At 36.0% G+C, this 27,313-nt stretch overlaps 1 protein-coding gene across 1 annotated transcript; it reads left to right on the top strand.

The window, feature by feature from the left end:
• The first annotated feature begins 9,677 nt into the window (after nucleotides 1-9,677).
• LOC110934752 (agamous-like MADS-box protein AGL8 homolog) lies at nucleotides 9,678-12,956 on the top strand. Its single transcript, XM_022177573.2, has 7 exons — nucleotides 9,678-9,755; nucleotides 9,857-9,921; nucleotides 11,242-11,341; nucleotides 11,419-11,460; nucleotides 11,534-11,575; nucleotides 11,664-11,758; nucleotides 12,656-12,956. Exons 1-7 carry the CDS (start codon nucleotides 9,678-9,680, stop codon nucleotides 12,759-12,761), a joined length of 528 nt encoding a protein of 175 aa, XP_022033265.1. The 3' UTR covers nucleotides 12,762-12,956.
• The last annotated feature ends 14,357 nt before the right edge of the window (nucleotides 12,957-27,313 follow it).

The following is a 27,313-nucleotide window of genomic DNA, read 5'->3' as shown; positions in this document are numbered from 1 at the left end:
TCGGCACTTGCGTCCATACAATGCCTCGAACGGGGCGGCCTGGATGCTGGTGTGGTAACTGTTGTTATATGAAAACTCCACTAGCGGGAGGTGTTTTTCCCAGCCATTGCCGAAGTCGATTACGCATGCCCTAAGCATATCTTCGAGGGTTTGGATGGTTCGTTCAGATTGCCCATCCGTTTGTGGATGATAAGCGGTGCTCATATCTAAACGTGAGCCAAAAGACTTATGCATAGCTTGCCACAGTTTAGAGGTAAAACGAGCGTCACGATCAGAAATGATGGAGGTTGGCACTCCGTGCCTTGATACCACTTCTTTTAGGTAGATGTCTGCTAGAGTAGAAAACTTATCCGTTTCTTTGATAGGCAGAAAATGTGCAGACTTGGTCAGTCGATCCACGATCACCCAAATGGTATCATTTCCGCGTTGAGATCTGGGCAGACCAGTAACGAAATCCATGGAAATTTGCTCCCATTTCCATTTAGGTATCTCTGGTTGTTGGAGTGGGCCTGATGGTTTCTGGTATTCGACCTTGACCCTGGCACAAGTCAAGCATTTACCGACGTAGGTTGCTATGCTGGCTTTCATACCAGGCCACCAGTATGTAGTCTTGAGATCATGGTACATCTTGTCCGAACCAGGATGTACTGAGTAACGCGACTTATGCGCTTCATCCATCACAAGCTCGCGTAGGTCTCTATACAGTGGAACCCATATGCGTCCGTTAACATAGTAGGCGCCGTTTTCTTTTTGTTCTAGTCATTGCCTCGATCCTCGTAAGGACTCAGCCCTGATGTTCTCTGCCTTCAATGCTTCAACTTGAGCATCGCGAATCTGAGCAGGAAGGTTAGATTGAATGGTAAGCTGTAACGCACGTACACGCCTAGGTATAGTATCCTTTCGACTGAGGGCGTCGGCCACAACATTGGCTTTGCCCGGATGATACTTGATAGTGCATTCGTAATCATTCAAGAGCTCTACCCATCGGCATTTTCGCATATTCAATTCCTTTTGCTTGAAGATATGCTCGAGACTCCTGTGATCGGTGTAAATGGTGCACTTGGTACCGTACAGGTAATGTCTCCATATCTTAAGCGCGAAAACAACTGCTCCCAATTCCAAGTCGTGCGTAGTGTAGTTCCTTTCGTGAACCTTAGTTTGGCGCGATGCGTAGGCAATGACCTTGTCACGTTGCATCAACACACAACCAAGTCCTTGGATGGAAGCGTCGGAATAAACCACAAAATCATCTGTGCCTTCAGGCAATGAGAGTATAGGTGCGCTACAGAGTCTATCTTTCAAGTGCTGAAATGCGGACTCCTGTGCATCACCCCAACGGTAGGTAACACCTTTCTGAGTCAGTGAAGTGAGAGGCTGCGCAATCCTTGAGAAATCTTTGATAAACCTTCTGTAATATCCTGCCAAACCTAAGAATTGGCGGATCTCTGTTGGTGTGCGGGGTGCAGGCCAATTCTTGATCGATTCAACCTTAGATGGATCCACATGAATTCCATCCTTGTTTACCACATGGCCTAGAAAGTGGACTTCGTGAAGCCAGAAGTCACATTTCAAAAACTTGTCATACAACTGCTCTTTTCGAAGTAGTTCCAGAATAAGCCTCAGGTGTTGCTCGTGTTCCTCCTGACTCTTAGAATAGATCAGGATGTCGTCGATGAAGACTATGACAAATTTATCCAAGTAAGGCTTACACACTCGGTTCATGAGGTCCATGAAGACTGCAGGTGCATTCGTTAATCCGAAAGGCATAACCAGAAACTCATAATGGCCGTAACGAGTCCTGAATGCTGTTTTGGAGACGTCCTCCTCTCGGACTCTCAGCTGATGGTAGCCTGACCTTAGGTCAATCTTAGAATAGAAGCTCGACCCTTGCAACTGGTCGAACAAATCATCAATGTGTGGAAGGGGATAACCATTCTTCACGGTCACCTTGTTGAGCTCGCGGTAGTCAATACACATCCTGAAGGTACCGTCTTTCTTCTTTACGAATAACACTGGAGCTCCCCATGGCGAAGAGCTAGGACGTATAAAACCCTTTTCCAGAAGTTCTTGTAGTTGCGTAGACAGTTCTTCGAGTTTTGATGGAGCAAGTCGATATGGCGCACGAGCTATTGGTGCTGCTCCAGGAGCTAGCTCGATTTGAAACTCGACTTGTCGATGAGGCGGAAGCCCAGGTAATTCCTCAGGAAATACCTCGGGAAAGTCGCGTACAATAGGAATGTCTTCTATCTTCCTTTCTTCCGTGGATGCCTCAGTAACGAGGGCTAGGATAGCGGTGTGGCCCTTCCGTAAACACTTCTGGGCTTTAAGGAAAGAGATGATGCCTACAACAGCACCACTCTTGTCGCCACGAATCACGAGGGGTTCTTTACCAGGGCGAGGGATGCGGACGATTTTCTCCTTGCAAATAATCTCCGCTTGGTGTATACCCAATGACAACGTCAAAACTACCCAGAACGATAGGAATGAGGTTGATAGAAAAGGTCTGATCGGCAAGGACAAGCTTGCAACCTTTAACTATATGTGTAGCCTCTAAACTTTTGTCATTTGCTATTTCTACCGTGTGCTTGGTGTTCAAAAGTGTTGGAGTGCGCTTAAGCATTTGGCTAACTTTTAAGGACACGTAGCTAGTATCGGCACCCAAATCAAATAAAACAGTAACAAAGAAATCATCCAGAAGAAACTTACCCATCACAACGTTGGGATCATTTCTTGCATCACCCTGACCAATCACGAAAGCACGGCCTCTTGCTCTATTACCATTGTTGTTACCCCCGTTGTTACCTCCATTGTTGTTCCCGTTTCCCTGGTTGTTGTTGTTGTTCTGATTTTGGTTAAGCTGGGGACAATTCTTCTTAAAGTGGCCTTCAGCGCCACACTGAAAGCATCCCATGTTGCCCCGTTACTGTTGTTGATTTTGCGGTGCTTGCTGTTGCTGCTGGCGATTCTGATTTGCAGGCCGTGAGCTCCTGCAATCCTTGGCTTCGTGACCCATCTTGAGACACCTCTGACAACGTCCTTTGTTGCATTGACCACTATAGTGTCTGTTACATTTGTTGCACTTCGGGTAGTTTCCTCGATACCCACCCTGTCCTTGATTACCGGAGGATTGCTGACCAGGACTCTGGTAGCCATCAGTCTTACTCTGCTGAGACTGAACCGAAACAGAACCCTTACTGGAGTTTTCGTCCCATTTTCGCTTGTTGTCGTTGGGAGCATCAGAAGTAGTGGCGCTAATACGTTTGGCAGTTTGTTCTGCTCAACTGCCTGATCAGTGAGACGGTGAGCCAACTTGACGATTTGCTGTATAGTGCCAAGGTTAGCTGAGGTTACGTGGCTTTGAATTTCTGGCACCAAGCCCTTAAGGTACAGCTCAATGCGTTTGTAAGGAGGGTCCACCATAGTAGGACACAGGATGGCCAGTTCGTTTGACCTCTTAGTATACGCCTCAATCTCAGACCCCGTCATCTTCAGGTTGAAAAATTCCACCTCTAGCTTGTGGATGTCGTCACGACTGCAATACTCTTCTCTAATCAGTTCTTTGAAGCCGTTCCATGGGGTGGCGTTAGCAACCGCCAATCCAAGCAATTGGACCTGTGCTTTCCACCAAGTTAACGCAGCTCCTTCGAGTGTTCCAATAGCATACTTCACCTTACGATCTTCCGGGCAATCACACATCTCGAAAACAGACTCGAGCTTCTCGAACCAGTGAAGAAGGCCTACAGCACCTTCTGTGCCGCTGAAAGTGCTAGGTTGGCAATCCATGAAGGTTTTGAATGTGCACACAGGAGGCTGAGCATGTTGACCTGTTGCGCGAGAATAAAAGACAAGGTTAAGCACGAGGGTTGATTTGCGAAGGTGGGATCTAAACGTTCTAAGATGGGTTGAAGTAGCAGGTTATACCTCCTGCGGGAACAGCTGCGAGTGCCTCAGCAACTCGTTCGTTGATCAAAGCCGTCAACTGGGCTTGAGTGAGGTTGATACGTCCTCCGCGTCCGCTCATGATCTTCATCACGAAGCAACGTAAGTGAGAAAAGTGTCGTGAAAGTGCGTAAGTGTGGGACGACAGTAGAGAGTAAGCACACAAGGTTCAAGTAGCAGTTATCACGATAACTAATGCACAGTGTGAGCTATCTAACCGACAATATAACATAAATCATACCACTTATGGTGTCGAGTCTTGCACGTGGAGCGAAGCGTCGTTGTGGATCGTTGAGCACTGTACAGGTTATAGTCTGGTTTTATCAAAAATATTTTCCCTTTTTAAAACCAAGTTCACTATAACCAATGGCTCTGATACCAATCTGTCACACCCCCAAAATCCACCATGCGGAGAACTACCGCTTGGAGGCGTGACATGACCAGGATCGAGCCACCAATCATACTGAACTATGTATTTAAGTAATTAAAGCCAACCACAATACGATTGGTGACCGAAAGCTAGTTAACCAAGTTTTAATTTAAACAGCGGAAGCATAAACGTAAAGTCTAAAATATAAGTCCATAGTTTATAAGTTAAAGTTTCAAACACAAGTTTAATAAGTTCATAAGGATTATATATTAAACACGGGACATAACCGTCCGTACACCACATCGACTCCTTCCTCGTGCAAGCTCCAAGCATTTAGCGACCTGTAAGGCATGTAACAACGAGTCAACAACAAAGTTGAGTGAATTCACAGTTGGTTGTTTAGTTATAGCATTCGTTTCGTAAATCATTTGTTCGTTTTGAAAACCATGTATCGTATGTGTTTGCATCGCGGTCTTTCTGACATGTTTGCGAAGATTAGTGGGGGTTTCCCATGTGTTACTAGACCACGCGTATCAACTGCTACGAAAATATAAGAGGTGCCCTAAGTCAATGTCTATCAGCATTGACCCTTTGCCCATAGTCCATTAGTACACGCCCGTCCGACTGGCACGGTGTGAGGTTTGCTAAACCTAATAGCGCTATTAACTAATGACCCGCTCGCTATAGGCCTCGGCGATTAAGTCGATAAATGAGGGACTTAAAGTGATAGAGTTGATGGTCTTATGATCGTGTACGTAGGTTTTACGTACGTGCCCTTCAATCCGAGGACAGTAAAAAGTAGTTTAATAGTAATGATAGTACAAGTAGTTCATCAATCCCATTCCCAAACTCCTGGGAATCCCATGCCTTAGAAAGAGTGTGAACTCACCTCGGTTTGCTCAGTTAGATTCTCAATATAGCTAACAGTCAAGGTCGGTCAATCACGTCCTAGTATGATTTACCAGTTAGTCATTTAGTGGCTTTCAAATAGAACACAAAGTTCCTACACGTATCTATCACATAACATGAATCACTTTAACGGTTTATGCCCTCTAAGTTTCCCATCCATTCCCCACTCAAAATCAAACATACGATAATGCACATAACATATATAACATGTTAGATCATTCACGGATAGCATACTCGACATTTAGACACGCAAGTCACAACTTATCTCAATTCAGCATTTATATTCAAAACCGGTTGTTTTCGGACATCTTAATAAAATAGTTATATTATTCCAAAAATTCCCAAATTTCTACAAGATGTCTTAAACGTTCCATATTTTATTGTGAAAAGTATCGGAGTCCGGTTCACTACCAATATTTTATAAAAAATCATATTCCGGACTGAACTCAGATTTATAAATTTCTGACCACAGTCCACGGAACAATTTATTAAAAATTCATCGAGCGTCCGATTTACGAAATTCCAGTGAGGTAATTACACATGCATCGGTTGTCATCTACTGTACAAATTTCATGGTCCGATTCATCACAAAACTCAGGTTATGACTGAAAGTACGACACCCATTTATTGCTGTCAAAATTCAGCTTAAGTTGCTGTTACAAATTAACACTTTAAAAATAGTAAACGAGGTCCAAAAATTATGATTCCGGTGCCATTAGAACCGTATTTCCTAATATCACATTTTAGAGTCAAAATATCAGTTTTTCGCAGCGTTTATGACCTGTTTACAGCCAACTGAAGTTGGCTGTAAAACTTGGACAGATTCTGTTTTCACTTTCCAACTTACTAATTTGTGTTCGATTGATTCCGTTAATCATGTTTAGTGACCACAACAACATCAAACATCCATATAATCCAGCAATACTTCAGATAATCAACCAATAATCATAATCACACAAGATCTACATGCTTTACACTAATATTCATCCATTAACCACCTTGTTCATCATTTTAGTAGACTTTTAGATTTTGATCTTGTATGTTCATAATTTTTAACTGAAAAATCTCTTATTAACCACATCAAACATGAACAAGAAGTTTATTAGGAGCACTTACAACTAGCTCAAGGCTAGAGAAGAAACTAGACGAAAAACGAGTGGTTAAAAGCAACGAGATGAGGTCCTTCGCTTTCCGAATGCACCAAGCCTTCTTATACGGGATCCTTAACACTTGAATGAACTTGGAATGTGAAGATCAAAGCTCGAAAAATTGATGGTGGCAAGAGGGGTGTTCGGCCGAGAGTTCTTGAGAGAAGAGGGAGAGTTTTGTGTTGTGATGTTTGGGTGTGAATGATATGGAGGATTAAGTCTACTACTTATAGACATTACATATGATTTTTTAACCAAAGGTCTCCATGTCTCATAGATATTAGGCATACTTGGTTATTTTAATCACAATTAGTACAAGGGTGTCCCCCTAGGGGACGGTTTGGTTAGAGGGGGGGGGGGGTTCCTAGTTCATTTCCAACCATTTAGTTAGTTTATAGTTAGGTTAATCTAGTTAGTTTAGGGATTAACCCGGTTAGTAGTGTGTTGAGCTTTATGGCGGGTGTTAGGGTATTCAGGGACCCTAATTGGCTCAGGAAAGAATAAGCAATGTTATTGGCAATATTTTCATGTTCCGGGTAAAGTTCGGTTGTTCGGTTTGATACTGTTTCGTTAAAGTGCTTAATTAATCTGTAAAGTGTCATACAAATATATTTTTGTAACGTTTTTGATTTTTAATAATCAGGAAAGCATAACGGACCATTTAATGATTTTTCTGCATACTACCAGTATGTTAACAAGCGCATGTAAGCATAACACAGATATCAGAAAGCAGTTAAGTAATTCCACACAGTCGTCAAGCACTTTAATTATTATTAATAAATTGTACGGAATACATGGGATTTTGGGGGTTGTCACAGCATCATTCATAGAATGGCCACGACCTTAGCACACGGATGTAGGCGTACACTCGTCAGTGCATTTATAATTAATAAAGTATAACCGCCGGTTACGAGAATAACTCGCCGCGAGATTATACCATGTGGTGTGTCTATTAATCTTTAACCCGGCATGAACCGGGCAACTGAACGCATAACAAACATGTAATTCTTTTACAAGTATTATACACAAATAATTATCCCAAGTTATAAAAAGTTTTGTGCCATGTGCATTCAAATCAATTTTCTAAAACATTTTCAAAATGAGTCAGTTAAATTGTATTTACCAGTGTAAACTGATGTATTTTCCCAAAAAGGCTAAGTGCAGGTACTAATCGGAATAGGATGGCCACTCCTAGCATCAATAAAGAGTCTCGCAAGCTTAGATGTTAAAATCTGTTGAACAATTATCTTTTAATTGATCCGCCTGTGGATCCTTTACATTCCGTTTGTAATACTTTGATATTACTTTATATCGGATTGTAATATATTTATCTTTTGCTTCCGCTATGCATTTAAATTGTGTTGTTTGACTATGATGATATCAATTACGTTACGATACTCCTCACCGGGCCCACCGGTAATACGTGGAAATATCGGGGCGTGACAGGTTGGTATCAGAGCCAACATTGAGTGAATTGAACACTAGTCCTTTGTGTTTAATCTCAATAACACAGTAGCACATTCCTTGACCTTCCGAGTCTAGACTTAACATAGGAATACTCTCATCTCTATTCGGATAATTATTGCCTTAAATTCTATATATTCAAATAAGTCGCCAAGCAAAGAAGCCATAATGGAAATTCTCCCCATTTGAAGCCTAGGGAAGGCCGAGCTTCGTACTGCGACTAGGATTAACGTGCAACCAAGGAGAAAGCATTCAGAAATAAAATGAAGAAGAAACTCCTTTTGCTGAAATTCGTTTCCTCAGTAAGTCCTTATAAGGGCATTTTTTTATCTTTCAATCTCTTCAAGGACAACATCATTTCTTTCAAGTCCCGCTTAGGGCAATTCTGTACCTTCTTTAAAAATTATTGGGATGTTTTATCTAAATTTCATTTATATCATTGTATATATGAATATAATATATGAAATAAATTAAAATAACATTCCTTTTATAAGATCTACCATTATAATAAAATGACAAAATCTAAAAAGGACAAGACCTAGCTTATGTGTCATTTTAAGACAGGGCCAAGATGGTAGTTCCTCAATTAGATTCAGATCCTTATTAACATCTCAATTTAAGATTGTTCTGCGTTAAATATTAAAAAGAATCTTAAAAGTAAAACCTAACCTAGATGTCATTTCAAACATGGCCAAGATGGTAGAACATATTCAAAAGATTCAAATCCTTGTTAACATCTATAATATGTTAACATTCCTGGCAGACGTGGTTCGATAAAATCGCATAAATCATCCTTATGCTGGATTCTCCTGAAATCCTTTCTTATTTTGTGATTTAAGCATCCATTAGGGATATAATGCTTAAGGGCCATATCCATTGTCATATAAGACAAAAGACAGTCGTAGCCTACAACTTCCTGCCAAGAAAAGGCAATGAACAACGTTCAAAGCCTAAATACCTTGATTCTACAAAATCATGGTTTAGAATTAAAGTTGCCCTTGTGACTTGGCCTTTTGTGCCATAGTTATATTTTAGTTAAATCTAGGATAATTATAATGAAAATCCTGAATAAAATAAATATCATTCCTTTATTTTAGTTAAATCTAGGATAATTATAATGACTTGGCCTTTTGTTAGCCCCCGCCACAACGCGGGTGCTTAATACCAGTTATATATAATTAGAACACTTCACGACTTTGTGCCATAGCTTGCCATTATTTATAAATTTACCATTTTATGATTTTTTTTCATGTGTATGTTTTTTTTATCGCCTAACTCACACGCACTATATAATCATGCAGCTATATTTGCCATTTTATGATGTTGTACCATAACTTGTCATTATATATTTATCATTTTATGATCTTTATTTATGTGTACTTAAATAATGATCATATTACTATATAATTTTATTGGAGTTTTTATTAAATGATCTATAATTGTTATTACTGAATAGTTATCAAGTATTATTACATCAATACTTATAAATTTGTTTTAGTTTGATTGTTAACACGATGAAATACGCACTAGGATCGATTACGGTTCTAATGAGAATATACAAAATGGAATAACCTTCAACAAATCTTCAAAGCTCAAATATGAATAATTCAATGTATTATGGTTGTAGTTTATGATTTAGAGTTTTGCACTTTAGTAACTTGGCAATATTGATCAGTAGAATAGTTTGTTGTTTCATGTTTATACAAGTGTATCTTATCTTATTGTATAATATACAGAAATATACAAACCTTTATGTAAGGATAATGATAAAATATAAGGCAAACATATCTATAGAACCGTGACATTTGTTGTTTGTGTATTTATTGTTTACACTATATGGCATCAGCATGGAAAGGATACTTGAGAGGTATGAAAGACTCTCATATTCAGAAAGGGAGCTTACTGAAACTGATCATGAATCACATGTATGTCACGTGCTCAAACAATTACTTTTCCATTGCAACTTGGAATGATATGATACTTTGAAACTTGTACTAAAAAGTGACCTGAATGGAACACCTATTAGGGAATCTGGACAATGGAATATGCCAAACTCAAGTCCAGAATGGAGGGTTTGCAAACAACACAAAGGTACTTACTTGCATCTCAAAAGATTATAATCCAAGTTTGTTTTTTATATTTTTTTTACAAATTACGTGTATGCATAAGTAGAGGTGTTTACGGTCTTGTTTGGCTGATTTTAGCGAATATTCTGGGTCAAACCGCTAACTACGGCTTGGGGAAACGATAAACTAAATTGGTTGGATTAGTTGGTTGAGCGACCGGTTTTAGCAGTAGTTTAGTACTATCATTGTTACTTCTTTTGTATGATTGGTGCTTTGATTCTCTTATTCACCTTTCATGTTACGTGGATGTCATGAGAAAACAATAATAATTGGAGCCGAGGGTCTCACTAGGAGTAGCCTCTCTACCCCTTGGATTATAGGAAAGATTTTTCCCTGTCCAACACTCTTTAGACTCTACCAATAGCTTTACTATGAGTAAAATTTTATAGGATATTTTTTTTTTCAAAAATTTTAGCTTGTATTAGAACTTTAAGATGATCAAAATGCTTCATGAATATACTTAACTTCATATTCTAAAAATGAAAATAAATAATAAAGGTTAAAGGGATGGTTTGGTTCTAAATACCTGATTCTTGAGTCAAACCATCAAAACCGAACCGTATACGTCTCACACAGGCCGAACTCACAAACCTGCTTGAGTTTGGTTGGTTTTGATGGTTCATGAACACATCCATGCATAACATTTTGACATTTAAAGTGACAATAGTTTTTAAAAGATTTCGTAATGTTATGACCCCGGGAGCAAAAGTGAAAGTGCACTAATTGACAATAGTTTTTAAAAAGACTTAGTATATATGTGTGAGCCATCCGTAGGTAAAAGTGAAAGTGCACTAATTATAACGTTATTTTACTAATTTCGTGAAAATAACGTTAAAAAGCGAGGGACGGTTAATCATGCATCATGTGGTGGCGTTGATAGCCGAAAGACAAGGGAGTACATGCAGTAATCGGCTTTTGGTCCCAATTGCTGAGTGTTATATGCCTTATGTCCAAGGCTTAATGCAAAATTGCTCTCTATTTCTATGGGGTAGAGGTAAGGCTGTCTACATCTTACCCTTCTCAGACCCTAACTTAACTATGCTATTTGTGGGATTTACTTAGTATGATGATGATGATGAGTAATGTTATAACCCCAAGATCTATGGACATAATTTTTAAAAGACTTAGTTTTGCTATTCAAAAAGTGGTAGCAGCGTAGCTTGTTACCCGTTTACCAACTATCTCGATTTAAATTCATAACACGAAAAATCTTTAGATATATTCTTTTATTAGCTAATGAATATCAGTTTTTGAAAGTGACAATATACATATTTCTTTGTTTTAGGCACATTATGGGAGAAGACCTTGATTCCTTGAGCTTGAAAGAGCTTCAAAATCTGGAACAGAAACTCGATGCGAGTCTTAAACATATTAGGCTGCGAAGGGTATAACAACAGTATTGTTTTTAAGAAGATCATTCACATTTGTACAATGTGTTAAACTAAACTTCTGTTTTTTACAGAACCAGTTGATGTTTGAATCAATTTCTGCGCTTGAGAAAAAGGTATGACTGTCTTCGACACCATGTATCACCTAATGTCTTTGCAGAATATCATCTAACAGAAATCAATCCACAGGATAAGGAATTACAGAATGAAAACAATGCTCTTTTGAATAAGGTTTGTTGAAAATCTTGTATACTTGGATTCAACTAGAAGTGTGTCATTGTTTAAAACAGTACTATCACTTCTTGTAAAAACTATGCAGGTCAAGGAAATAGAGAAAGAAGTAGCCCGACAAGCGCACATCGAACAGCAGGACCGCCATAACATGTCATCGTATCATTTTGATACATATATCAGGTTAGTTTTTCTCTCTCAGATTGTACATGACCAAGTTAGAAAGTATGTTATGTGGTGTCACGAGACAGTTGTTTGAAAACCGTAAAGGTGGGAAAATAGACGGGTTAAGTTGGTTGGGTAACGGGGATTAAAATAAGTAATCTTTGGTATTTATGATTTCCTATCCAACAGATTTTAATTGTTTTAACAACTAGTATTTTGTTTTGTTATTTGACTTGCTAAAACAAGTATCAAAGAATTAAACTGAATAAAAGATAACACTATAAAACGATTAAACCATTACATTAAGCCCCTAGGATAATGTTGAATGTGGTTGGAAGTTAGTGTCTAGTTATAAAACTAACTCCTAAATAATAATCATCATACTCAGTAAATCCCACCAATAGCAAAGGTAAAGTAGGGTTGATCCTAAATAAACATGTAAATTACTCATATTATAAATTTCACATGTTTTAGGAATAAAAAGGAAAAACCTTGATAGTTGATATTGGAGCTTCGGATTCGGCTACCAATAGCAAAGCTAAAGTAGGGTCTGATCCTAAATAAACATGTAAATTACTCATATTATAAATTGGGAAAAACCTTGATAGCTGATATTGGAGCTTCGGATTCGGCTACGACAGTAGGGGTAACCTGCATATGGCTTTTGCCAGTCTATAATTCCGTTACTTATAGGTCTTGTAACTTCACATAGCCCACGTTATGCTCTTTTGAAGTTAGGCTCTTTTCTAACATGTTTACCACTACCCATTTGGGCCAAGTATGAGTCTACTAGCTCGTGAACCAACTTCGTATTATATGCATCCCGTGGTACAACTTTTACCTACAAGTACACTATCCTACTTTCCCATGAAATATATGTATATTTTTCTAACCATCTCTATATACAATGATCAGTGCTGCATATCAGGCAGGAGGTAATGGATTAGTAGAAGAAAGTCCAAGACAAGCTCAACCATCAATAGTCTTGCCACCATGGATGCTTCAGCATATTAATCATTAGTGATTTTATATCATATTTTCCCTTTCAAGGTTGTTTGTAAAGATAAGACCCTATATTCCATCAACCGATCGATCTAGAAAATAGATATAATAGCTCGCTTGTGGACGTAAAATGACTTAGATGATCAGCAATTGCGTGTTGAATGCGTAATACAATATCACTTCTGAATGAAATGAGTTTTCATGGACAATACTAGAAGGGGTTTGGCTTTTGAGGGTGCAAAAGTTTCTATTAATGATCATTTTCATGTTGTTTATCCTTTAAAAATTGTTCGTGTATAGTAGTTGGTGCAAATATAAAAAAGAAACTATTGGTGATAGTGGATTGTCTGTGTAGGAAATATAGTAATGAAACACAAAACAATAACATGACCTCAGTTATGAATGTAATATATATATATATATATATATATATATATATATATAATGTATGTATCTATAGAAACCCACTTTAATTTAGAAAATCCGGGAAACTCAAAGCTCCCGATGTTTTTTTTTTTTTTTTTGAAAAAAAAATTACACATGTTATATACATGTTTTTAAGGGTTTTGGGCAAAAAAAAATCAAAAAAGCGCCGAGTAGATATTTTTAAAAAAAATAAACAAATTTTGGTGTAACACATGTTACAAATATGTCAGATGAATGTAACATGTGTTACACCAAAACTTGTTTATTTTTTTTAAAAAATATATACTCGACGTTTTTTTGATTTTTTTTGTCTAAAACCCTTAAAAACATGTATATAACATGTGTAATTTTTTTCAAAAAAAAAAAAAAAAACATCGGGAGCTTTGAGTTTCCCGGGTTTTCTAAATTAGAATGGGTTTTCTATACATCATATATATATATATATATGGGAAGGTTTAAATGAGAACGCTAAATATTGTGAGAACCGTGAGAACAAATGAAAAAACCGCGAGAACTTGGTCAAAAAGAATTCAAATTCAAAAAATTTTTCTACACTTATCATTATTATTCGAATACAATGTTAGAAATTTAATTTACACGTTTAAATTTACGTGAATTCGTAAATAAAGAAAATTTACACATGTGTAAGTTTGCCATTTACACATGTGTAAATCTGTTATATTTACACATGTGTAAAAAATCTAAAAAGAGTGATTTTGAAAGGAGAAATGAATTATTTGATGTTTAAATTCTTTTTTTGATGTTGTATCTTAACAAGTTAACGTTACCCGCGCGTTGAAGCGGGATGTTGAATATGAAAGTCTTTAAAAACTAAAGTAGTAAAATGTTTTTTGAACAACCAACAAAAGCCCGATCAGCCGAGTAAACTAAATGACAAAATGTCACCCATGCCTACAAAGATAGGCGGCGCTGGTGACCTGGTCTGCCACTACTCTAAAGGAAACACACCGTCCGAAAGCCCATTCCGGTAAAATCCCTGAGCTCAATCCAAAGCAATTTTTGCTCTAGATCATGAGTATGCCAATGCTCTAAAATTTCGTCAGCATATAGTAGTTAATTATCTTTAACAAAACTTCTTAGTAGTGCTAAAGAACAAAAAGTTGGTTAAAATAAACCGACATCAACATCTTAATAACTTCAAATGTGTTACATGTTGGGATATTTTTTTTGGACACAAACATAATAAGGTGATCAACAAACATCAACCCCACAGTAGCACCAACTAATTCCAAACGATCTATAATCAATGCAGCGTAAGTAGATCCGCCTCCGGTTGAAACTTTGCAAATACTGGTTTGATGATTTTGAACCACTTCCACACAATTAAAAGTATTTACACATAAGTACGAAGAAGAACGGGCCACCTCTAACTCCTTGCCAACCATGGGCTAAGAAGAAAGCGTACCTTGACTACCTTGACCATGATTATGATTATGATTATCTGCACACTACCAAAAGAATTGCAAACAACATAGGTTTTGAAAGGCTTCTTCACCCCATTATAACATGTTTTAATAGTTTTAAAGAGAACATTAAAATACAAAGTGTTATATTATGCATCTCTTCACCCCATTTGAACCTTCATCTGCATAAAGTGTCAATAACACCTTTACAGTGGGATTAGATGCTAATGGCACTGTAGCTGCTCTTATTTATAGCCATTTTGCATTAGAAGTCTAGTTTTACAAACATCACCTGGACTATTCCTATGCTTATGACACTGTAGTCCTTATTTACAGTCATCATCCATTGGAAGTTCACTTTGATAAATATCATTGGGCCTATTCCTTCATACTCCAGATTGTTAAAATCCAAGATGAGGTTAGCAAAAATAACCCAATTTCATTTACTTGTGTTATATAAATTCGTATGTTATGTATTCTACCTTTCAGAAATTAAACTCCAAAACTCTAACTATTGCAGTTTATGAGTAACATTTGTGTTAAATATAGTGAACGCTGTATGGGGGTGGGGGGATTCGAATACTTTAAAATTTAAATAATTCGGCATACAGAGCAATCTGGGACTTCAGGTCTCTTCGAAAGATCTCCAACTACTTACGACTAAAATGCAGGTCTGGAACTTCAGATCTCTTCGAAAGAATATAAAACTAAAATTTCAACTCTTTTGTAAATTGCTTTTATGAACTAAAAATTTAGCAAATGATTAGATTTACAATCCATAAGTAGAACTTATAAGACTTGTGAAAGGGTGTTGAATGAAAACCACAAACCAGAGACAGAAGCAGACCATTTTGGAATTTCCTGATTATCATTCCATTTTGCCCACACTTTGTTTGCACCAACCACACACACAGTTGGAGGAGTTATATTATTTTGGGGCTACTTTCTTTTCTTTGTTTCTTATTTAAGATCAGATGATTACACACTGCGAAAGTGGGAGCGTATTTTATGTAAAACAAATTCAAAACAAAAAATTTAGAAAGGCTTGGTATGCATAATAGACGAAGACATGATAAGCCAAATATAAGCAAAAATAAATTCCAAGTGAGCAATAGCTAATCTAGAACATAGAATATAATGGTTAAGCCATAACTCCATAAATCCACACTGTAATTTCGAGTAATTTGTATAAAAAATATTTAGAGTATTAGAGATCTTTAACAGATGAATACATATATGGGAAAACAAAAGATCAATCAGAGAGCACTTACTCGTTATATTCTTTTTCAAGATCTATCGGGCCTTGCAGGGCATTGTTTCATTAGTCTACATGAGCTACCATTGCATGGAACTTTTTAACTTGTTCTGGATGTGTTATGGCTGTACATATTGAAGCCTAGATGTTGTTAAACAAAAAATCATAAGTTAAATCATATACCTTTACAACCATCAACAAAATTGGATTCCTTTAAAATGTTTTAAAGGTTGTCCAATCATTACTGTAACGCATACTCTTCCTGTTATTGTGATCAGTCCCTTCACGTAGCTCCAACAATCAATTTCCAATAAAATTTCAGGAATTATACATATAAAAATTAGACAAAATGTCAAAATTTCAAAAACCATTCATACATAAATTAAAGAGAATACCAATGTATGGATTATTTTTACATATGAAACATCAATGTCTTAAGAACACTGCAGACATAAATCAAAGTTTTATGCGCCATCAGATAATTCCAAAACTGAACTCAGTACGCTTAGGTTAAAGGGTGTGGTCACGAACCTCATGACCACCATGACCCCCCACATAGGCGCCATGCATGTCACCCACCTCTAATCCCCCATCCAAAACCACTACCCTAAGGGTGTGGTCATGACCCAAACCACTATCCCTTTATTTTTTAATATGTCTTTGTCTCAAAAGATGGCTTGTGGTAATCGTGGTTCAATCCACTCCAACCACCATGAATCATTGAGTGGGGTGGTGTAGCCTTTCTTACATGGTGAATCATGTTCCAAACATGACCTCACACTTTTCAGCCTTACAAAGAATAATTCTTTTGCCAAAAGTCGTCAATATGATTTCCCTATTTCCTACAAATGGTGGGTCAACCATAATCCTATCCATCGGCACAAAATAGAACACCAATCACATTTTCTCTTGTAAAGACAACAATATCTTTGATCCAACCATTATGGTGATCTTTTGATAATTCTATTCAGGCATCATTAATATGTGGAAAGTGAAACAAATGTTGAGAAAATCCATCCATGCATCGTTAATAATTCTTTTAACTATAGGTAAAAATTGTCAAAAATCTACTTTTCTAATGGAACTTTGAGAAATGGGGCGATAATTTGATTAGCCTAATATATGAAAACCTATAAAGTTAAAAGACAATATGATGTAAGAAAAAAAGATACAACATCTAGAATTTGACCTATGATAGTTGTGATGTATAACAATTACAATTCTCAAATTCTAGATACCCAACAACGAGAAAAGGAAGAAACCGTTTCTGTTAAGCGATAAATTTTTTTTTTTTTTCAATTTTTTTTTTATAAAAATCGCTAGTTTTTATATATAAAAAAAAACTTTTTTTCAACAAAAAAAAAAAAAAAAATTTTGTGTAGTGCACATGTGTAATAATACACATGTGTAGAACACATACATATGTGCAGTATTACACATGTGCACTACACAAAAATTTTTTTTTTTTATATTAAAAAACCTGCGAAATTTTGATTGCAAAAAAATAATTAAAAAAAAAATTTTTATATGTTTTTTTGGCTTTTTTTAATTAGTTTTCGAGTTTTCACAATAACTAGTGGTTTTCATTTAAACCTTCCCCTATATACATATATATATATATATATATATATATATATATATATATAGGGAGAAGATCATGCGAGAACCACCTCTTATTGTGAGAACCGCGAGAACCAATGTGAACACACCAAAAATGCCTAAAAATAGCTAAAAATCACAAAAAAAAAATTTTTTGAATTTTTTAATATTTTTTATAAAAAAATCGCTACTTTTCGAAGCCAAAAAAAATATTTTTTTTTTAAATTTTTTTTTTGGCTTCTAAAAGTAGCGATTTTAACATAAAAAATATTAAAAAATTCAAAAAAAATTTAGATTTTTTTTTGATTTTTTTAGATTTTTTTTAGATTTTTTTAGGTTTTTTGGGGGTTTAGTTTTTAGCATTTTAGCTTGGGGGGGGGGGGGGTGGGGGAGTTTAGGTTTTTGGGGGGTGGGGGAGGGGGGTTTAGTTTTTTTTTTGGGGGGGGGGGTGGGGGTTTAGGTTTTTGGGGGGGGGGTGTGGGTTAGGTTTTTTTAGGTTTTTTTTAGGTTTTTTTTAGGTTTTTTTAGCTATTTTAGGTTGTGTTCACATTGGTTCTCAAGGTTCTCACAATAAGGGTGGTTCTCGCATGAGCCCCTCCCTATATATATATATACACACACATATATATATATATATATATATATATATATACATATATATATATATATATATATATATAGAGAGAGAGAGAGTAAGGTTAACATACAAAAAGCCTTATCATACATCACGTAGGAGACAATGGTAACCGTTGGATCAGGTGTATAATCACGCATAGGACCACATAATCACACATGGGACCACATAATCACGCATGGGACCACATAATCACGCATGGGACTATAATCACGCACGTTCTATGAAAATAACGCACGTTATATTTTTTGTCATGTATGTTAATGTAGGTTAAGCCTTGACGTACATTATACTTTCTCTCTCTCTCTCTCTCTATATATATATATATATATATATATAGGGGATGGATCATGAGAAAACTAGTTTAAATGGAAAAACCAAAAAACTAACTAAAAAAACCTAAAAAAATACCAAATTTTTTTTTTTTTACAAATTTTTAAAGAAAAATCGCTACTTTTTATGTATGGAAAAATATTTTCAAAAAAAAAAAATTGTTGTATTGCACATGTGCACTAATACGGAAAGCCTAAACCACTTAACCCACCCCCCCACCGACACCCCCCAAAAACCTAAACCCCCCTCCCCCCCCCCACCCCCCAAAAACCTAAATTCACCCTCCCACCAAAAGCCTAACCCCCTCCCCCCCAAAAAAAAAAAAACCTAAACCCCCACCCCCGCCCCCACCCCCCCCCCACACCCAAAAATCTAATCCTAATCCTAAACCTCCAAAAAAACTAACCCTAAAAGCTAAACTAGACTCAAAAAGCTAATTTTAAGCATGTAATGCAATTGTAGTACATGTTATATTGCACATGTGCACTACTATAATAATAGTGTTGAAAACAAGACGAAACCATAAATCTTTTTTTATGTCATAAAAAATATGCTCGAATATACTTGAATGAAAGATAAGAAAATTTGTGATCTTATAGTGCCATTTTTGTTTTAAAATGATAACATATGGAGAAATGGGAAATGTTTGAAAAGTTATATATTTTTTTTCCAATTTTACCCCTCCTTCATTAAAAGTCCCCCCTCCTTCATTAAAAGTCTCCCTCCCCCTCCTTTTTAGTGGATTTTAGTTAGTTTTCTAGTTTTCTCATTTATATCTAGTTATCTCATGATCCTCTCCCTAGGTAAAGGATCCTGTAAAAAGTGGCTAAAGTGTAAGAAGTGTAAGAAATAATCTGGTGTTGACATGTGTCCATCAATTATATTAATGAATAAGGGTAATAATGTAATTTACTCCTAATAGTAGTTAAAGTCAATTAAAGGAAATTAGATGATGTGTTAACTATTTTAGGAGAAATTTTAGGAAACATATTATTTCTTACGATTCTTTCTCCCTCATCCCCACCAAAACCATAGCCCCCAAGATGAAACAATCTGCATCTCTCTAGACTCCGGTCACCGAAGTAAAGTCCGACGACCTTCTCCGGCCGTATTTCCGGCAAGCCGACACCCACAAAAGCCCCTCCCTTCTCTCCGGTGAAACACCTTCTCACCACCATGGCACACCGTAACACCCTTTCTGTTCTTATCTTTTCGACACAACCCCACAACATCTTTCGCAAAAACCTTATACAATGTTTTTTGGATTCCAGATAAAACACCATGACTTGAATCATAGTCATGGTGTTTTAAAATCTGGGAATGTTTTATATTGATAAAACACCATGACTTGAATCATAGATGTTTAAAACACCACGCCATGAACAATGTCTCCAGATAAAACACCATGACTTGAATCATAGTCATGGTGTTTTAAAATCTGGGAATGTTTTGTATTGATAAAACACCACGCCATGAACAATGTCTCCAGATAAAACACCATGACTTGAATCATAGTCATGGTGTTTTAAAATCTGGGAAAGTTTTGTATTGATAAAACACCATGACTTGAATCATAGATGTTTAAAACACCACGCCATGAACAATGTATCCAGATAAAACACCATGACTTGAATCATAGATGTTTAAAACACCACGCCATGAACAATGTATCCAGATAAAACACCATGACTTGAATCATAGTCAATTTTATCCAGTTATTTTAAAACACCATGCCATGAATCTGATTACAGTTCTCTTTATGATAATGTATGGCGAATATGCAACCAAAGACCTCCTACAATTAAGGTGAATCATTAATTCCGATATTTAAAGAAAAAGGAGTGAATGTAGGAGTTTTTGGTCGTGTATGATATGGTTACCATATTTCAAACATGGAAAAAGACACTATTGCCCTTCAATTTTACATAAGGTCCCTCTAATTAAAACACAATTTACATTTTTATACCCTATTGATCTCAAACATGAGATCAAATATCCAATGGTTTAAAACACTTCTTACCCTTCTTACATTTTAGACACTTTTTACCATATCCCTACCCCCTCTCCCTATATATATAGGGTAGGGATCATAAGAGAAGTCCACCCTATATGAGAAACTTGAGAAGCATTCTGGGCCACACATTTTTCTAAGCCTTTCGTAATATACACATATGTATAGTTTAAAATTGACTATATACATATATGTATATTGAGTTATACACATATGTATATAGTCAATTTTAAACTATACATATGTGTATATTACGAAAGGCTTAGAAAAATGTGTGGTCCAGAATGCTTCTCAAGTTTCTCAACTAGCCTATCACTTCTCACATGATCCTTTTTCTATATATATATATATATATATATATAGGGTAATGCTAGATAAAAAACCCTAAAATTCTTAGAAAACTCTGGAAACCTAAATGGGAAGCCATTTTTACCCAACCTCCCGACATTTTTTTTTTTTTGAAAAAAATTACACATGTAATATACATGTTTTAGAGTGTTTTGGGCCAAAAAAAACAAAAAAGCGCCGAAGGGATTTTTTTAAAAAAAATAAACAAATTTCAACTCCTAACACGTGTTAAGCAAAAAAGACATAATTTTCCTGAAATTCGCTGAAACTTTTTTTTTTTTTTTTTAAATATCCCTTCGGCGCTTTTTTGATTTTTTTGGCCCAAAAGTCTTAAAAACATGTATATTACATGTGTTATTTTTTTCAAAAAAAAAAATGTCGGGAGCTTGGGTTTTCTAGGGTTTTTTATATATATAGGGTTTTCTATATAGCCCAACCCTATATATATATATATATATATATATATATATATATATTCTTTTTCTAGTTATGTGTGGTAAGTGAAAAGTAAAACTTGTTAAAGTATAGAGTTTTAGACAGATATGTTATTAAAGATTACATAAACAAAGTTGAGTTATTTTTTCTTTATATTAAAAAACCTGCGAAATTTTGATTGCAAAAAAAAAATTAAAAAAAAAAATTTTTATATGTTTTTTTTGGCTTTTTTTAGTTAGTTTTCGAGTTTTCACAATAACTAGTGGTTTTCATTTAAACCTTCCCCTATATACATATATATATATATATATAGGGAGAAGATCATGCGAGAACCACCTCTTATTGTGAGAACCGCGAGAACCAATGTGAACACACCAAAAATGCCTAAAAATAGCTAAAAATCACACAAAAATTTTTTTTTTAATTTTTTAATATTTTTTATAAAAAAATCGCTACTTTTCGAAGCCAAAAAACTTTTTTTTTTAATTTTTTTTTTTTGAAAATTTTTTTTTTGTCTTCTAAAAGTAGCGATTTTAACATAAAAAATATTAAAAAATTCAAAAAAAAATTTTTAGATTTTTTTTTATTTTTTTAGATTTTTTTAGGTTTTTTGGGGGTTTAGTTTTTAGCATTTTAGCTTTGGGGGGGTGGGGGGGGGGTTTAGGTTTGGGGGGGGGGGGGGGTGGGGGTTTAGGTTTTCTGGGGGGGGGGGGTTGTGGGTTAGGTTTTTTTAGGTTTTTTTTAGGTTTTTTTAGCTATTTTAGGTTGTGTTCACATTGGTTCTCAAGGTTCTCACAATAAGGGTGGTTCTCGCATGAGCCCCTCCCTATATATATATACACACACATATATATATATATATATAGAGAGAGAGAGAGAGAGAGAGAGTAAGGTTAACATACAAAAAGCCTTATCATACATCACGTAGGAGACAATGGTAACCGTTGGATCAGGTGTATAATCACGCATGGGACCACATAATCACACATGGGACCACATAATCACGCATGGGACCACATAATCACGCATGGGACTATAATCACGCACGTTCTATGATAATAACGCACGTTATATTTTTTGTCATGTATGTTAATGTAGGTTAAGCCTTGACGTACATTATACTTTCTCTCTCTCTCTCTCTCTATATGTATAAATATATATAGGGGATGGATCATGAGAAAACTAGTTTAAATGGGAAAACCAAAAAACTAACTAAAAAAACCTAAAAAATACCAAAATTTTTTTTTTTTTTTTACAATTTTTTAAAGAAAAATCGCTACTTTTTATGTATGGAAAAAAATTTTCAAAAAAAAAAAAATTGTTGTACTGCACATGTGCACTAATACGGAAAGCCTAAACCACTTAACCCACCCCCCACCGACACCCCTCAAAAATCTAAACCCACCTCCCCCCCCCCCCACCCCCACCCCCCAAAAACCTAAATTCACCCTCCCACCAAAAGCCTAACCCCCCCCCCCCCAAAAAAACCTAAACCCCCCACCCCCCCCCTCAAAAAAAAAAAAAAACTAAACCCCTCTCCCCCCACACCCAAAAACCTAATCCTAATCCTAAACCTCCAAAAAAACTAACCCTAAAAGCTAAACTAGACTCAAAAAGCTAATTTTAAGCATGTAATGCAATTGTAGTACATGTTATATTGCACATGTGCACTACTATAATAATAGTGTTGAAAACAAGACGAAACCATAAATCTTTTTTTATGTCATAAAAAATATGCTCGAATATACTTGAATGAAAGATAAGAAAATTTGTGATCTTATGGTGCCATTTTTGTTTTAAAATGATAACGTATGGAGAAATGAGAAATGTTTGAAAAGTTATATATTTTTTTTTCCAATTTTACCCCTCCTTCATTAAAAGTCCCCCCTCCTTCATTAAAAGTCTCCCTCCCCCTCCTTTTTAGTGGATTTTAGTTAGTTTTCTAGTTTTCTCATTTATATCTAGTTATCTCATGATCCTCTCTCTAGGTAAAGGATCCTGTAAAAAGTGGCTAAAGTGTAAGAAGTGTAAGAAATAATCTGGTGTTGACATGTGTCCATCAATTATATTAATGAATAAGGGTAATAATGTAATTTACTCCTAATAGTAGTTAAAGTCAATTAAAGGAAATTAGATGATGTGTTAACTATTTTAGGAGAAATTTTAGGAAACATATTATTTCTTACGATTCTTTCTCCCTCATCCCCACCAAAACCATAGCCCCCAAGATGAAACAATCTGCATCTCTCTAGACTCCGGTCACCGAAGTAAAGTCCGACGACCTTCTCCGGCCGTATTTCCGGCAAGCCGACACCCACAAAAGCCCCTCCCTTCTCTCCGGTGAAACACCTTCTCACCACCATGGCACACCGTAACACCCTTTCTGTTCTTATCTTTTCGACACAACCCCACAACATCTTTCGCAAAAACCTTATACAATGTTTTTTGGATTCCAGATAAAACACCATGACTTGAATCATAGTCATGGTGTTTTAAAATCTGGGAATGTTTTATATTGATAAAACACCATGACTTGAATCATAGATGTTTAAAACACCACGCCATGAACAATGTCTCCAGATAAAACACCATGACTTGAATCATAGTCATGGTGTTTTAAAATCTGGGAATGTTTTGTATTGATAAAACACCACGCCATGAACAATGTCTCCAGATAAAACACCATGACTTGAATCATAGTCATGGTGTTTTAAAATCTGGGAATGTTTTGTATTGATAAAACACCATGACTTGAATCATAGATGTTTAAAACACCACGCCATGAACAATGTATCCAGATAAAACACCATGACTTGAATCATAGATGTTTAAAACACCACGCCATGAACAATGTATCCAGATAAAACACCATGACTTGAATCATAGTCAATTTTATCCAGTTATTTTAAAACACCATGCCATGAATCTGATTACAGTTCTCTTTATGATAATGTATGGCGAATATGCAACGAAAGACCTCCTACAATTAAGGTGAATCATTAATTCCGATATTTAAAGAAAAAGGAGTGAATGTAGGAGTTTTTGGTCGTGTATGATATGGTTACCATATTTCAAACATGGAAAAAGACACTATTGCCCTTCAATTTTACATAAGTCCCTCTAATTAAAACACAATTTACATTTTTATACCCTATTGATCTCAACCATTAGATCAAATATCCAATGGTTTAAAACACTTCTTACCCTTCTTACATTTTAGACACTTTTTACCATATCCCTACCCCCTCTCCCTATATATATATATATATATATATATATATATATATATATATATATATATATATATATATATATATATATATATATATATATATATATATATATATATATATATATATAGGGTAGGGATCATAAGAGAAGTCCACCCTATATGAGAAACTTGAGAAGCATTCTGGACCACACATTTTTCTAAGCCTTTCGTAATATACACATATGTATAGTTTAAAATTGACTATATACATATGTGTATATTACGAAAGGCTTAGAAAAATGTGTGGTCCAGAATGTTTCTCAAGTTTCTCAACTAGCCTATCACTTCTCACATGATCCTTTTCCTATATATATATATATATATATATATATATATATATATATATATATATTCTTTTTCTAGTTATGTGTGGTAAGTGAAAAGTAAAACTTGTTAAAGTATAGAGTTTTAGACAGATATGTTATTAAAGATTACATAAACAAAGTTGAGTTATTTCTAGATCTGTTAAATCACGTGCATCTAACTATTTGAGCATAGAACTTCTAAACTTGTATGAATCAAAAGGTGGTTAACTTAGATGTGTAATTTCACCCTGTTTATATAGAACGGGCTATGCGAGTTTTATATATATGCTTTAATTTATTTTGTTAAAAAACAGCTTGAAAGATTTCTTTTTGAGAAAATTACGAAAATAGCCAAGAAAAACGTTAACTTACGAAAATAGCCACTTCACGCGTCCTTGGAGAAGGGCATCACAGATTTTGAGAGAGCTTATGCGTCTGCAGGAGTGAAAGATGCGTTAGCCAACAATCAAGTGACACGTGTCTCAATGATTGGTTTTCAAAAGTAAAGACTCTTCGAAGGCGTCTACGAGACGCATCCACTTTAGCTTGCGTCTGGCTTAGTGTGATGCGCCTGGTGATGTGCGTTAGGTGTAATATAATTTGGATATATATTTTAAGCCCTTTTTACACTTTTTAGCCAAGTTTTAATTTTATAAAACACGATATTTACTAACACTAAACAAACATATGGGCAAGTGCACCCATCGTGGACATAGTATAGTGTTGGTAAGATACCGAGGTCGTCCAATGACACAAGAGCTTTTAGTATCGGTTTATCCTCAACGTCTAATCAAATCAAAATGTTAGAAAAAGATTTTTAAACTAAGAAAATAAAACTAACTAAATGCTGAAAAATAAAATAAAAATAAAAACAGATAGACAAGATGAATCACTTGGATCCGACTCGTGTGTTAGTATAACCTTTGATTGTTTTCGCACTTTTGCACTTGTTTAAGAGATTATCTTAGTTATTGTAGTAGGCCCCTCTTTTGAAGGCGACGTTACCCTCAACCCAGTAGTTTGAGTCAGCAAGGATACAATCCTAAAGGGTCGGATTATTGAAAGATAATTAATTAAGTTATTAATGCAAATTATGGTAGGCCCCTCTTTTGGAGGTGACATTACCCTCGACTAAGTAGTTTGAGTCAGCAGGGATACAGTCCTAAATAGTCGGGTTATAGTATTAATAGTAGTTAACTTATGAGGGGGTCAAAGAGTTTGGACCCCCGCCATCCAATACCTTTGGGGTATTGAAGAAGGTCCTACTAAATTTAACCCAGGTCCCTTGCAGGACCTCTAAACGCTGAACAAGTGCAAGACCCTTACCAAACCGTTCTCTTAACCCCCGACCAGATAACCAACATACCTCCATATAGACCGTGGAGATATAAATGGTGAAAATCTTTTATTTTATATAGACAGTAAAATAATGCCAAGACACCACGGACAAACGATAAGGAAGAATCACCTTCAACATAAGCAACTAGTTATTAAAGTCATTAATACAAAACCAATTAAGAAGTGCAAAAGATTAAAAATAAAAAGTATTATATTAACACTTGTCTTCACCAAGTGATGTAAGAGACTTAGGCAAACATGGCCTTGATTGTCAAGAACTCTTACGATCAATCTTGGATCCCGAGACGACTCACACACTCTATGATGGACAATGGATGATGGTGTTGTGATGGTGGTGGGTGGTGGATGAAGTGTGAGAGAGGTGGTGCCAAGGGATGAGTTGCAATGAAGCCAAGCACTCCTATTTATAGGCTGAACAGAGGCCTGGGCATGGCCCCGTGTCCACTGGGCACGGCCCCGTGCCCGTCTGACACTATCTCTCCTCATTAATTGCAATTCGCAATTACAATTAATGCGCCTGCAGTACTTTGGGCACGCCCCCGTGTTCAATGGGCACGGCCCCGTGGTGAGCAATAGAAGCTTCTACAGGTTTGTCTTTTCTGCTGCTTCTTGGGCACGGCCCCGTGCTCGCTGAGCACGGGGCGTGTTCAGCCTTCTGTCTTCTTTGTTTTGCTTGGGAGGATGCTGTCGAGGGGTCGGGCAATCCACTTTTGTTCCTTTTCTTGTATTTATGTTAGATTTAGCTGTCTTTTTGCTTCTTTTGTTAATTTGAGCTCATTTAATCCTGAAAATACAAAAGGAAGACAAAAACACACTTTTTCCAACATTAGTACTTAAAAAGGGTTAGTTTTATGCTTCATTTGATGTAATTTATATGTTGCATTTTACACACATCAAATACCCCCACACTTGAATTTTTGTTTGTCCTCAAGCAAAACTCCTTAATATGTGGCTTACACTCCCAAATAGAATGGGTAGAAGAGAAGGTTTTGGCTCGTCATAGAGTGTCGGGATTTTCCAAGATTGTTTAGGTTTTAATTTTACTTATTTACAATCCTATTCGTCATGATTTATTAAAAACTTTTCATAAGGTAAATTATTTATTAAGGCATAACATACCTTTCTAAAATTCCATTTATATACAAGTTCACATACCTCACGGGAGAAATCA

This window comes from Helianthus annuus, chromosome 4 (assembly GCF_002127325.2).
Source record: "Helianthus annuus cultivar XRQ/B chromosome 4, HanXRQr2.0-SUNRISE, whole genome shotgun sequence".
NCBI classification, from domain to species: Eukaryota; Viridiplantae; Streptophyta; class Magnoliopsida; order Asterales; family Asteraceae; genus Helianthus; species Helianthus annuus.
The sequence above is the reverse complement of the archived record's forward strand: the minus strand, read 5'-3'. Positions and strand labels throughout refer to the sequence as shown.

Excerpts from the sequence above, each read along its gene's own strand:
- LOC110934752 (XM_022177573.2), top strand. The coding sequence starts at position 9,678 with ATGGAAAGGATACTTGAGAGGTATGAAAGACTCTCATATTCAGAAAGG. Across the intron at positions 11,342-11,418 it reads AACATATTAGGCTGCGAAGG|AACCAGTTGATGTTTGAATC; the intron begins GTATAACAACAG and ends TGTTTTTTACAG. Across the intron at positions 11,461-11,533 it reads TTTCTGCGCTTGAGAAAAAG|GATAAGGAATTACAGAATGA; the intron begins GTATGACTGTCT and ends ATCAATCCACAG.